Source organism: Solanum verrucosum, unplaced genomic scaffold (assembly GCF_900185275.1).
Source record: "Solanum verrucosum unplaced genomic scaffold, falcon-dt-bn FXZP01000183.1, whole genome shotgun sequence".
Classification (NCBI taxonomy): domain Eukaryota; kingdom Viridiplantae; phylum Streptophyta; class Magnoliopsida; order Solanales; family Solanaceae; genus Solanum; species Solanum verrucosum.
The window spans coordinates 3077446-3092939 of record NW_026020430.1 but is presented as its reverse complement, the minus strand read 5'-3'; the positions used below and the strand labels follow the sequence as shown (position 1 = coordinate 3092939).

Genomic DNA, 15494 nt, shown 5'->3' with positions numbered 1-15494 from the left:
TTGTCATTATCTCTTCCACCATTTTAGGGAGATCATTACTATTAGAAAATCAATTGTCATTATCTCTTACACCATTTTAGGGATTTTTTTTCTAGATTTCACATAGCAACCCCCACCTTCCTCTTTTACCCACACGTAAATCCCACACCCCCACCCCCACGTTTGTCTTTTACAGAGAACTAACTTTTTCTCTCTCACCATCTTCAACGTTCGTCTTTTTCATTCAAAAAGAAAATCAGTAGAACTCCCACATTTATATGATTTAATGGTGGGATGAGATCTACACACGAAGAATGTTGAAATTCCTGCAAATTGTGGTTCCTCTCAGTCGAAGGATCAAAAGGAGAAAAAAAACGAAGCAAAGAAAATGGTGAGTCCGGCAAATCAAAAGGGAAAGAAGAGGAAAGGGAAAATTGTAGAAACCCCTTTTGAATCGAATTCTGATTTTGTTAGTGAAATAAAAAAGAAAAAAAGCAACAAATGTAGAAATTGCTCAATCTTCAAAACCATCAACAAAGAACAACAAAAAAGAAGGAATCAGAAATTCGAATATCCAAAAAAGGCAAAAAAAATTATTAGGGTAAGTATTATATTTAATTTATTTTCACATTATTCAAATAAGTGATTTTTTTGCTAAAAATATCACATTATGCTTATTGTTGTTTCGAAACTTTTGTTTGGGTGAAACTTATACGAAATGTGAATAATATTTATATGAATCTGACTTTAATATATGATTTTGGGATATTATATTAAATGTGATATGATATTGGTATGCAAATGGTATGAATTGTGTTTTGACATTGGTATGAAATTGGTTTGATATCAGTAGCCCAATGGTATGAGTTGTAAATTGGTATGCAAATGGTATGAATTGTTACATTACTCTGTTTTGTATGAATTATGACTAATATTTATATGAAATTGGGATTTTTTCTAATAGGAAGGTTTCTTTTTCAATTTCTTCATTAATGTATTTACATTTTTAACATTGGTATGAAAGTGGTATAAAATGATTTTTCTTTCAAAAAAATTTCAGTGATTGTAGTTTGTACACGTGTCTATTTGTTGAATACATCAGTAATGGAGTTTTTAATATGCGTTCTGTTGATATCGATGCAAAGTACCATCGTCAAAGGTATGCCACAATCATATGGCATTATGGAAAAACAAAGAATGATGATGGCGCGACCAGTGAGAGTGAAGTAAATGGCACTGTTGCTAGCAAATTTGATGGACCCCGCATAGCAAAAGAACATGCTCCGAATACCAGCAATTATCTCACACCAAGACCACAGAGATCAAATTTGAGATAGTTCACCTTAGACTTTTTAGAATTACAAGTTTTTTTTTTTTTTTACTTTTGGACGATATTTTTGTGTTTGTTACAACTTTAAGTATTTGATATATATAATATCCACTGTTTTATTTCAAAAAGATACCAATTACATATGAATTACAGATTGACTATTGTAATCGCAGGATACTAGTTATATACAGACTGCATTCCAAATGGATACACCATTCTAAAGATAAATTACACATTGACTATAATAATTCTCGGGATAACAGTTATATACAAAATGCATACAAATTGGATTCAACATTTAGAGTTTATGATTTTACAATGTCTTATTAACTAGAAAGAAATCATACTACTAATTTAGAGTTCATGAACTAACTCTGACTTATAATTGGTATCCAAAATGTACACCTTTGGCATCCAAATTCATATTCTAACACAAAAAAATAAAAAAATAAAAAATAAATGAAGTTGGTATCCAACATGTATAAATACCTTGTATAAACGATTATGCCAATGTAAAATAGTGAAAATTGTATTTTGTAACAACCTCAATTACATTTTTGTTTTACATTTTTTTCATCCTGGACAATTTACAACCTAATTGTAAATTATATTGTCTTAACAAACGTGGATTAAGTATTTTTAAAGATGTATGAAGTTGTATACAATCTGTATAAATACTGGAATAAACAAATCTTACAATTTAAAACAGAGATCATTAAATGTTGCAACAACATCAATTACATCTGATTTTATTTTGTTTTTTTGAAAATGGATAAAATAAGACTTTTTAATTAATTTTAACAGATTAGAGTGAATTAAGGAAAACAAATATTTCTAATTAGTTTGAATCTCCTAAATTTATGCTAATTAATAATTATCATCAATCAATTCAAATTTAATTAATACATCTATTTCCATTTTTTCAGTTTTTTTCTTTATTATTTCTAATTCCGTTTTTTTTTTAATTTTCGTTTATCTTTTTTTTTAAAAAGTTTTTTCCAATTAATAAAAACATTTTTTTTTTTGTAAATTTGTTATAACCTGAAATTTTTAATGCTATAGCTTGAAAGTCTAAATCTGCTGCTATAGCTTGAAAATAGTACTATAATATATGTCATATATGAAATTTACACATATATATACTCGTTTAAGACTCTTTTTTTTTTTTTTGTGATTAATGGAAAAAGGGAGATTGATCAAGACTCAAAAAAAGCTTTCTAAGTTCAACAACGATATATTCAGTGTAATCCCACAAGTACATAGGATCTGAAAAGGATAGAACATACGCCGATCATATCTTTACCTTTGCAGGTAGACTAGACATTATTTTCGATAGATCATTGTCTCGATAAAATCAATGTTTAAGTTGAAACTTCAAATATAATATCGTATATTATGACGCAGATTTTTGAGCATATTTTGCGTAAGTGGAAGGTCATCCACTTTGATTGACTCCAATACGTATCGAATTACACATTTTAAGAATTTTGAAACGCAATTCCTCCAATTTGGTTTATCATGTTTTGGCCTATGAGGGTTGAAGGTGGCGCTTCCATTTCAATTCAAGACACTTTAATTAATTACACTAATAACTTTGAAGTAGTTAAGAATGTTCGTGTAGTACTAAAATGCAAAAGAAATTAAAAGATAAAAAGTTATAAGGTGGCTAATGTCAAAGAATATTCAAATATTGGTGCTTACCAACCATGCACTAAGATTTTCTCATTCATCAAGAAAATTAACAAAAGTCAAGAAGTACTAATGAATTAACTTGGTGACCTTTCACTGTATTGATAGGCTATAATCTTCCTTCCATCATACAAAACCTAACTTTTCATTTTCATTTTTATTTTTATTTTTAATTTCTTATTGTATAATAAAATAGTTTATTAAAAAAAAAATTCAAAAGAAAAAGGAAAAAAAGGTGAATAGTTTATTTTATTGGTGTTTAGTTGCATCCTCATCAAGTTCCGGCCACTAATCGGACAATATTGCATTTGAAGTGCGACCACCAATATTTTCCATTTGCAATGTCCTAACTTCGTATGTCACCATCGTGCTCACAAAAAAAAATATTTATTATTTTTGCTGTTTCTAAATGCATATATATTATTTAATTTTTACTTTATAAATATGATGATCTAATTAAGCCTCTTTTTTCAAAATAAAAAATATAATTCTCCTATGTTAACAAATGATTAGAAAGTTAATTAATGTTAATTCCAGTCTGACATCATAAATAAAATGAGGAATCAATATCCTGCACTTCTCCAAAGAAACATAATTTATTGACGTCAAAAATCACAAAAAAAAAAAAAAAGATTCTCTCATTGATAAAGAAATGGACCAAGTCTAACTTAACCTCCAAATCCAGCTCAAAGGGTTGATTAGTACTATCAAGCCTTAGATGAAGTCCAAAAATATCATCTCTTACCGATGTGTGGTATATTTTTTCCATTCATCACTCAGATCATAACGAGATATAAATTATAGTACGAATCTTTTATTTAATTAATCGTTCCTTTATTTAAGAAAACGAAAGAGGATAAAAGAGATCAATTCTCTCAGCTTAGTCGAAAGGATCTTAATTAAAATTTACGTCTCTAGCATAATCATTTTTTCTAGGACTTTGATCGAGCAATATATAGTCCTATTATCTAGTGCCACAAAAGTCACTAAATAAGTCATCAATTCTATTGGACTGTATAATATAATGTACGTTATCTGCTGAAATTAAGAAGGGTCAGTTTATCAAAAATTTCTACTTTTCTATTTGCAAAATCAAATAGTACGTATATTAATAAAATTAAAATATATTTCTCATGCGCATAGCTACTTGCAGGGAGTGTTGTTTTTTTGTTTGGTAAAACTATTTGTAGTATGTTCATGAAAAACGCATTATATTATATTATATTATATTATATTATATGCTATAAAAGAAAAGTGATATTTCTTTTAGTTTTGTCCTTTTTTCTTCTTTTGTTTTCTAGTGCAAAAATGACACTCACTTTTGCTCCACTATCTTTTATCTTCACTCTCTTAATTTCCTTTTCTGGTAGATGGTATATAGGGTTGCTCATTAACTAGACGGATCGGAATTCAGATAGATAATTATGTTTAACAGTTTGATTTATTGGATGTTAATTTTTAAATATCTTAATCCGTTACTTAACTAGTAAGTTATTGGTTGATTTGATATTGGATTAGTAATTAACGGGCGATTATCAAACAGTGTATTACCTCAATTCTTTCACTTTCACTCACTAATTATATTAATCTCCAATTAAACAAAATAATGTTTTTGCTCTACTTAAGCTGATAATTCTATAATTGTAAATCATAGTGAAAAATTATGAAAGTCTAAATTTTGAGGATGCATGCACACAGGTATTTATTTAAGAAATATACGTAAAAATGCAACAATGATAATTCTTAATGGGTTAACGATATACCCAATAAAGAAATTGAATAATCCGTTTCCGCATCAATAAATCGTTAACTATAAAATATTAATCGATTGGTGTTCACCAACCATTAATCCAATAATTTAATAAATCAATTTTATGATTGACTTATCAATTACGATTCGAGTCGATGGTTCTTTATTTTAATTTCGCTTCCGTATGAAATGGAATGAAGTCGCGAACAATTTGGTATGCATCATATCAGAAGAAACATAGTGAATAATAGTGGCCTCACTCATCTTTTCAAGTATATCAGATTTTTTGTTATAACAAGTTGCTTATCAAGAAATGCATATTAAATAGAGTTATCTGCAATTATCTTTTTAAGTTATTTGATTGGTTAATTGTGTATATAAGTATTATTTATGTTTACAGTCTACAATTTTTTTTTAACAAAACAAATTTAATTTATATCCACCAATAGTATATAGATAATGTTTTATGTTAATGTATTTTAATTTGTATAAGAGGGGTAAGTGTTTGATTTTAAAACACACAAAAATATGTTTGAAACTGATCATGAGTTATATTACAAGGGTGTTTGGGATAGTCAATCTTATTTTTATATGTATATATATTAAACCTTAATACTCTTGAATATTCTTAGTGAAATGCTTTTAATTAGCTCTCTATTGCATGGTCTAATTATATTATTTTAAAATCTCTTTTGTTTTTTTTAAACAGATATTTTTATGTTGTTGAAATACTATATGTTAGTGGAATTTTTGGAATGTCATGAATCTGTCATCATCAAGCAGGACAAATTCAATTTCGGAAAATAGAAGTCTTAGAGAGCTCTAATCTAAAGGGTGTTAAGTCATATTTACTAGATGCAACTGTTGTAGTAATATCAGTATGGATTGTGATGGAATGATTGAGATCCTCCATCTTTAATCAGAGATTTAGACTTCAAGCTCACAGGAATAAAAAATATTATATTGGGAGTGCCGACCACATAAATAAATTATGTAAGGCACGAATTTGAATTTAATCGAGATGCAAATCAATACGCAACATTCTTCGTAGATTTCAAAATCTTTGAGCTTATAGCCTTAACAGGACAACAAAATCGAATAATATATGACTTCATTTATCTATGTTGCATTGTCCTGCTAAATTTAATCATATATCAGCTTTTGTCATTTTTGGGGAAACATGAGAGAAATATAAGGCTTTTCATATAATACATTGTCAATAAATCACAAAACAAAACCTAGTAAATTATGCATATAATACAGCACTGTAATCATATTTAGACACATACATCAATGCGACAAAGAATTGTACGCAATTTTCTTATGTAGACAAAAGAATTTGGAAGAAAAAAAAAGAAATTAACTTTAGCTATAGTTTATTAATTATCAATAGAGTTGCATGGGAACTTACCATTAAAATCATAAAATAATTACTATTAAGCTGGCATATACCAATTTCAAGGGAAACATATTATATAAACTTTTTTTTTGTTTTTGACGTCAGCTTCTTAGAAGAAGGTTGGTAGCTATCTATTGATATATGCCTTAATAATTTTTTTTCCCCTTAATTTATTCTATTTGCACTATATAACGCAATTCTCCACCAATTTAATAAAGCTTATATTACATGAGCTATAACCGCACCTTGTCCCTATATAAAATCTTAATATATTATATTAATATAATTTCAGAGACCTTCTATTTAGTTTGGCTTCTTAACACTAAAAACTTTTCATGTGATTTATAATATTAAGTTTACTTTCTTTATTAAATTTTTTTCTGTAATAAATAGTTTTAAAAATTAAAGATTAAATTATGACTAATTATTAGTGTAAAGAATTTTTAGAATTAAAATAAATAGATTAACAAAGTATTACAAAAGAATTAAAATAAGAGAGATAAACGCATAATATTATAATTAATAAAAAATAGTGTTATGAAGCCAAATATAATGGAAGGTCTATGAATTATCCCTATAATATTTTAAAGTAAATTCATATGTATTCTAAGTTCTAACGCTAAATAAAACTTTATAAACCACTTCAAAATACCTTTATTTTTCTTTTTTCTTTTTTTTTTTATAAAAAAAAACTGTCATGACGTAGCAGAAGATTAAACAAACTCTTTGCTTTATACAATGAAGTCGTTACTTGGCACATACACATTAATTGTTGGAATTTCTTTGAGTTTTCTAACAATATTTTATATAATAGTTATAAAATTCTATCCACGAAAAAATAAAAAAAAAAAATATAGGAAGAATACGATGTATAACTTTTGTTTTAACTACCATGGTGTGATGTTTTAAAAAGCTAATACTACTAATATTCTGGGAGTTATAATTAATTAATTTGCCTAATCTTTATTTGACCCTTTCCTGTCTTCAAAGATCATTTCATAGACTCAATTAAGCAGCATATAACCTAACTTATTAATATAGTGGAAGTCCTATAGGGTAAACCACTCTTATTTTACACACATATACAAATTGCTTTTATTAAAATATTGAGAAAATGTTGAATATGACAATCTTAGTTTAATTGATCTCTTCCTTTTAATTACCAATTAATTGGGTGATTAGCACATTTATCTGACCCCTTTAAGTCCAATGGTAAAATTGTTTCATGTTTGGCATATTTTGTTTAATTAATTTAGCGGATAATATTTATTTTGATCATGATCAGTAATTAAAGTGCAGAATAATGATTTTAATCTTTGGTTGTGCTTAGTGCGTAATATATACTAGTATATGTTAATTAGATTGTATCTAATCTTTCTTTGTTTGTACTAGGACGTTGTGCAATTACAATAATTAAGCTAGCCCATGTGATTTTAATGTTAACAAATAACAACCAATTAACATAAAACTCTAATTAGTTGAAAGATTTAGGAGATAATTGAGATCAAGATAGAATATTAGTAAAAAATTCTTAATCATACTGTCGTAGTCTTTAAAGTATAGCTTTAAAATCTCTATATTTGTCTTATTCAAAAAGAACGAACCTTCTTTTGATGTGCTCTTAAGTAGAGTAATAATTATGCAAAGATAATTACTAATAAGATATTTAATTTAGAATTACAATAGCTTAGAGAAGCAAAGATATTATATTTCTACAAGATACTATTAATGAACTTTCTCCACAGTAGTTGATTAGATGAAAATCCAAAAGTTATTAGAAAAATCAAGATTAGTGAAATCGATATATATATATATATGCACAAAAGAAAGATATTAAGAAATGTACAAAAAAAGGAAGTTTTAATTAAAGTGCTGTCCCTAGCAAAATATCTCGGAGCAAGACGAATAAAAAAGTACAAAATGAATGTACTAGTGTTCTCTCAATGGAGATAAAATTTGTACAATTGCTTTGTTGTCCTATCATGATTTTACTTGACTTAAAAGGATTGAAAACGCATCTGAGTTATTACTATTATTATTTAGCTAATTTTACCTCTCAATTATCAATTTAAAAAAAATCTAAATCGTCACTGTTTATGTATTATAACTTCGCAGAGTATTCAAAGTCAAAAGGATTATTTTTTTCTCCAAAATGCATAAAGGGTCACATAAAAAAAAATTAACCTAAAAAGACAATTCGCTGAAAAGGGGGCGAGATATTTTGTAATTTCGTTAACAACTTAAAAAAAACGATGATCTCGCTACACAATCAATGAGATATGTTTTTTTTTACTTCAAATGTAAAACTCTTCATCACAAAAAAAAAAAACAAATTTTCGTTAATATTATACATAGCAACGTGATTTCAAAGTGATGAAATATTATACATACCAACATTAATAAACAACAAATACAATCATGATGCTACGTATATATTAACGAAATTATTATTTTTTGTGATGAAGAGTTTTGCACTTGATGTCAAAAAACGCATTAATATTGTAAATATTTATGCCAAAATTATATTTTCTTATACAACAAGACTAACGAGCCTTAATTAATACTCTCTTTCCAACAATAGTTGTCCACTATTGATTTGACACACCCTTTAAGAAACAATAAATAATAGGGGTACAATATTTCCTTTGACTTTATTAAATTTAATGTTTTGAGAATGTAGATGATAAAGAGTATTTAATAACAAGAGTAAAATAGACACAAAAGGTAAATTGTCTCTTGATTTTCTAAATTGGACAACTATTTTTAGTATAGTGGACAACTATTGTTGAACGGAGGAAGTAGCACAATAACGTAACTTTGGTTTAATACTCTCTCTGTCTGTAATTACCTGTCTACTCTTGAATTGACACACATATTAAGAAAATAATTATTGACATAGTGAGTTTACCATTTTACCCCTATTAATTATGAAGTAGATGCATTAAAAACTTAAGATTTTCAAGAAGTTCTACATTTTTCAAAGTAATTAATTGATGGTATAATAGGTAAAAAAAGTTGTTCTTTTTTTATTTGTCAAAATGGACAAGTAATTAGAGACAACTAAAAAAGGAAAAGTGGACAAGTAATTAGAGACAAAGGGAGAAGGTTATACCTGAATATCTAAGGTCATTGATGGTCGTTTGGTAGAGTGTATTAGAAAATATAATGCGTGTATTAGGTGTGTGTATTAGTAGTACCTTGTTTGGTACATGTTTTCATGTCATGTATAACTAATGCTAGTTATACACTCTATTGTGTATAAAGTTGTGTATTACTAATACCAATGAATTCTAGGTATTAGTAATACATAGCATTTTAACACTTGCATTAGATTAGATAATTACAAAATTACCCTTAAAGCCTTTTCATTTTCTTTGTTGTCATAAGTTTTTATTTTTATTTTTATTTGCTTTTTAGTGTCTTTTAAATCTGTTGGTGTCTTAATAGGCTTTATGACCTCTTAAGTATCTTTTTTTTTAAAAAAAAATAATCTAATTTCAATTCAATTTAATAAAAAAATTTACTATTGTGATTTGTGACGATAAATTTGATAAAAAAAATTCTTTGCCAACTTTTCACAAAAAAAAATTGACGCAATAGTACAACTATTTAATCTTATTTTTGAAAAAAATAATAAGAAGAAGAAGATGTTTTAGCAAAGATTTCTTTTTTGGTGTTTTAGCAAAGAACTTTGTTGCAAAGGAAGTGTACAAATAAATAAAGTGTGAAGAGTATTTTTGTAAACATAAATTTTTCAATAGAAATTATGCTTATTTCTAATACATCAAACCAAGTAATGTATAGGAAATAATGCTTGCATAACTAATACATGCATTACTAATGCAAACACTACTAATGCAAGCATTATTAATGCATTCTATTTTGCATTGTTCTTATACACTCTACCAAACGATAGTGTTAGTGTATAAATATTAAATGTTCTGTTCCTCCAATATGTTTTCTACAAATAATTGTGCAGCGAAATCATAAATTTTTACACAGTTAACTATTGTTCACAATATATCTCGCTCCCTCACCATTGAATTGTCCCTTTTGGTTAAAAGAAAATTGAGTGTTCTTTATGCATTTTGGAAGAAAAAAATTGTTCTTTTGGCTCCGAACTCCTTCTCAAAGCTGACTAAGTCAACTATCATTTGTTCTCAATCAAGTGTCATGTTTAAATACATATATGATGATAATTCATAAAAACAAATTAACTGTAGTTAGGATGTGAAATTCGCGGGAAAAATAATAATTCATACGTGTTATTGATTATTTATCTCTTTTTTTATTTTTGTTTACGATACCAGGCAGCACACTATATAATGGGAAATGAATAATTAGTTGCTAGTGATGGCAACTGTTGTTAATGGAGATTCTTGTAACATCATTACTATCGAAGCTTTCAATTGCAAATATTCACAATTGCAAGTACCATTTCACTTGTACGGTATACTTACTGAGGGATATACTGGTAGGGGCCATATAAAATATTAAATGATCTAATTAAATCCATGAATTATCATTATTTACATGGTAATGTCTTCTCCAAAATTATTTTTTATGTCTTTCCAGCTTGAATTTAAATGAAAAGTAGGAATTACTCCATTTCTGTATAATTTTTGTGTTTTTTTTGTGCTACCTATTAGCATAAAATAAAAGGGAAAATAGCACATTTGGTCCTACAAATATTGGTACATTTTTATTTTTGGGCCTCAATTTAAACAATGACAAAAGTCCCACATTGGTGGTTAATGAGATGAGTGAACTCCTTATAAGGCTTGTACAATCCTCCTCCCTTTGAGCTAGCTTTTGAGATGTGTGTTAGGCCTAAGACCTAATTTAACATGGTATTAGAGAAGGACCTATCTCACCCAATGTTGGGACCCCCAAAAAATCAAAATTGCCCACGCACCAATTAAAATATATTTTTTCCTTCATATTAAATATGTTATATTTGAATTATCTTAGGACTATATACAAAACCATGAAATCTAGAAAGAGAACATATAGTAGTACAAATTTAACAAAACACATAGGTAATTAAGTAGTGAAACAATTAATAATCAAAAGTCCAGCAAAGATTAAATAAGATTAATCATTTATCAAAAAGGATTAATATCAAAATTTATCCCTAACGGACAGATCAAAAGTGTTATTGCTAAATACCGCATTGCATAACTGCAGGGCGGCTCTAATAAATTGGTGTCCTAAAGTCAAATCCGAATGGAGGCCTTAAATTCGAATATATATTTTTTATGAAGTTTGTTATAGCCAATTATTTGATCTTTCTTGAGACATAGTATTCATAATTTGTCAAACTTCTATTACTTCTTTGCTCTTTTATGAAAAGTTTATATTTTCTTCGAATAATACTCTATATTTTTAAAAAAAAATATGTATAATCTATTAATTTTTTTAAAATAATGAGGCCACCCCAAAATTTGGGGCCTAAGGTAATTGCTTTTTTATGAAAGGTGTAGAGCCGCCACTGTGCATAAGTAATATTCAAGGAAGTATTTTTAAACTATTTTCTACGTATTTTCATTGTTCACTCGATCATTTAAAAACCTGCGCTACCTCCAAATGGGTTTGATGGTGAATTTTTTTTAAAAAAAAGTTTCTATTTTCAAAGTGAAAAGCTATATTTGAATATTGGGTATATTCTTGGTGGTGTAGTGGCCACTCACTGGCCCCATTCTCATGTGTGGGTCCTTCTAAAGTCTCACGTGCTTCTCTACAAATCAAATTTCTTCTATAAAACACTCCACTCATACCTCTAAACTGCACATCCCACTTTTTTCTCATTCTCATTGAGACTAAAGGGACGCAACACGAGCCTTAGCTAAAATCTCATAGCTAAGACGTGCCCAAAAATAAAAACGATATTCACAATGGCAACACCATCCTTTGAATCCAGCCGAGCTCGAGCCATGTGGCGGACTTGCCTAGCATCCGCCCTTCGAACCGCCTTGGCTTGCACCATAGTTGGTGTTGCAACCCTTTTTGGTCCACAATATATCAAGAAGCAAGTCGCATTCCCAGCTTTTTCCTACGTTACGGTTATACTAGTTGTGACCGATGCAACTTTAGGTGACACATTTCGTGGTTGCTGGCTTGCACTTTACGCTACCATTCAGGGCGTTTGTCCCGCTATCCTAAGCCTTTGGTTAATCGGCCCGGCCCGACTCACTGCCGGGACCACCGCGATAGCAGTGGCTCTGAGCGCGTTCGTGGTAGTTCTGCCTGAAAATACTCACTTGATAGCGAAGCGCATCGCGCTAGGCCAAATTGTTCTTGTTTATGTCATAGCTTATATTAATGGCGGCCAAACGGAAACTATTATGCATCCAGTTCATGTTGCGGCTAGCACAGGGCTTGGAGTTGTGGCATGTGTTTTGGCCTTGATTTTTCCCTATCCATGCGTGGCTTGTTGTGAGGTGAAAACTCTTGATTTCTCGTGCATGGTTTGTTTGATAATAAAATAGTAGTGCTCTATACATCAAGTTGGTACACTTTAATTAAGTACCACCTTTTGTCATAACATGCATTTCATGGTGTAACGCATTATAGTACTCCTCACATTTTCAAACATTAAGCATGCACCTTTCCTACTAAACGGGTGGATGTGTTTGTGTGTACATATATACATACACATAAATTTATTTATAGTTGTGGGACCGTAACTATTCCACCAGGAACTTTTTAGTTATCCCTCTCTAGATCGATACCTAGTAATTCTTTCTATCAGAGTTAGGAAAATGGAAAAAAAATGACTGCCTAACATTTTTGAATGCTAATCTCTTCTATGATTTTTTCACCTACTTAATCCATTGACCGCTAACTAGGTGAATCGTGGTATAGACTACAACTAGCTACTAATATAAGGTTTTCATCTCGCAAATTTGTTGAACATATAATGCATGTAACTCGAACCCTCAGACAATTACAATTTTTCAACAATAACTAATTACAGAGGAAGTAGAATATTTCCACTAGCAATGATTTTAATAATTAACCAGATTGTTACTATTTGTTTTCAGGTGAAACAGAACTGCAAGCTCTTTGCTGAAAATGCTTCTGAGAGGTTTAACTTGTTTGTGAAGGCATTTACTGCTGAAGACAACAGTTGTGCACTTGCTTTCATTTCCCAAGCCAAGTCTTTAGTCAAAACAGGATCCAAACTCCTCCAGGGCATTAAAACCAAACAAGTAAGTCCCATGAAATATTGACATGTTATTTAACTTCTATATACTGACAGTATAAAAGAATTTACACAATCAAGTCACCTAAAAAGATAGCTGCGTGTAACCTACTACGACATGTTAGTGAATAGTTTCCTAATATCCGTTTATTATACAGGAAAGCATGAAGTGGGAAAGATTTCCATTCAAGTTTTTAAGACCATATGGAGAGAACCCTGGAAGCAGATTTGAAGATGTTCAAACACCTTTAAGAGGAATGGAAATTGCCTTAGATAATTCTCCTTCATTTCCTGTTGAAATTCTTAACTCAGACCAAAAATCTGTTCTACATATGCTTGGTGACCACATACCAAAGCAAGTCAACAACATTTCTCTTGAGTCATCAGCAACTGTGCCAGAGTCAAATCAAGAAAATACCCAAAAGTTCTTCCAAACACTTCAACCAACAAAAAAAGATCTTCCCTCTTTATTCTTTTTATTTTGCTTGAACCTATTATTAAACAAGCCAATTACCAATTCACCATCTTCCACTAATCCCAAGCAACAAAATCAACAAGGGCTCTTTCAAAATTACTTGTCAATTACCAAAAGTAACAAAAGGTTTATGGCAGCTTTCAAATGTTCACTTTCATTAGGCCTAGCTATATATTTTGGATCAATCTACAGTAAGGACAATGGATTTTGGGCGGGGCTTCCAGTTGCCATTAGCCTCGCGGGATCGAGAGAAGCAACATTCAAAGTAGCTAATGTTAAGGCACAGGGGACTGTTTTAGGAACAATATATGGTATTTTAGGATGTTTTGTCTTCGAAAAATACGTTCAAATTAGATTCTTGTCTCTTCTTCCATGGTTCATTGTCAGCAGTTTTTTGAGACAAAGCACAATGTATGGCCAAGCTGGTGGACTTTCAGCTATAATTGGGGCATTACTAATTCTTGGTAGAAAAGGTTTTGGTCTACCAAGTGAATTTGCAATAGCAAGAATAACAGAGACATTTATTGGATTGTCCTGTTCTATTATAGTGGAAATTTTGTTACAGCCTACAAGAGCTACTACATTAGCAAAATTGCAACTTTCCAAGAGTTTTGAAATCTTGAATGAGTCTATTTCGTCGATAAGCTTTGGATCAATTGGAAATTTAGTGGAAAGTCAAAATAAATTGAAATCGCACATAATTGAGATGGGGAAATTTATTGCGGAAGCAGAGGCAGAGCCAAATTTTTGGTTTGTACCATTTCATAGCGTTTGTTATCGTAAACTCATGGGGTCATTAACAAAAATGTTGGAGTATTTACATTTTGGGTCACAAGCTTTTATGTTACTTGAACAAGAATCAGGAGGATCAATTGACAATTTTGTACATAAGCTAGATGGTGATATCAAGCTATTCAAAGATTTTGTTGGCTCTTCAATGAAGTGTTTTGAGGAGGTTAGTTTGGTCAAATCACTTGAAATACTTGATAAGGAATTTGAGAAGAGGAAACTTTCAGTTGATGTTGAATTAGGAACATCACAAAGTAGTAGTTATTGTAATATAATAAGGTATGCAAGTGAAGAGGAGATTGATGAAAACTTGAGGTCTTATTTTGAACATTCGAAAGAGTTTGTGGACCAAATTGTCAATGGTGAGGAGTTGAAGGGTCAAGTTGTATTAAGTTTGAGTGCATTGGGTTTCTGCATGGATGGACTTGTGAAGGAAACAAAAGAGATTGAGAAGGCAATAAAAGAAGTTGTACAATGGGAGAATCCTTCAAGCCATGTTAATTTGAATGATATTTCTTGTAAAGTAAGGGCTTTAGCAAATATTATTGTAGCTAATTAGTGTAAAAGATACTACATTAATGATACTTGAAGTTGAAGATATTATATTTTGTAATTATAAATTGAGAAAATAATTTACTGTACTATTTATAACTATATGAATAATTTATTGTACTATTTATAACTAGTTATATGTTTCATCTTACATATAACTAGACACAAGAGCTCATGCTTCAATCATGGGACATTATTTGAATTTGTTACAAAGTAAGCGAAGAGAATGGGAAGGGTTGAGGCATGATATTATCAATATCTCAAAAGAGTGATTGTTTATCTATGGGTTAGCTCCTTGGAATACAACAAGTCTATTATCAGTTGAAT

At 29.6% G+C, this 15494-nt stretch overlaps 1 protein-coding gene across 1 annotated transcript; it reads left to right on the top strand.

The window, feature by feature from the left end:
• Positions 1-12041: 12041 nt before the first annotated feature.
• Positions 12042-15174, top strand: LOC125807321 (uncharacterized). The gene is made up of 3 exons (XM_049487018.1): positions 12042-12587; positions 13191-13358; positions 13510-15174. Exons 1-3 carry the CDS (start codon positions 12042-12044, stop codon positions 15172-15174), a joined length of 2379 nt encoding a protein of 792 aa, XP_049342975.1.
• The last annotated feature ends 320 nt before the right edge of the window (positions 15175-15494 follow it).

Excerpts from the sequence above, each read along its gene's own strand:
- LOC125807321 (XM_049487018.1), top strand. The coding sequence starts at position 12,042 with ATGGCAACACCATCCTTTGAATCCAGCCGAGCTCGAGCCATGTGGCGG. Across the intron at positions 12,588-13,190 it reads CATGCGTGGCTTGTTGTGAG|GTGAAACAGAACTGCAAGCT; the intron begins GTGAAAACTCTT and ends ATTTGTTTTCAG. Across the intron at positions 13,359-13,509 it reads AGGGCATTAAAACCAAACAA|GAAAGCATGAAGTGGGAAAG; the intron begins GTAAGTCCCATG and ends TTTATTATACAG.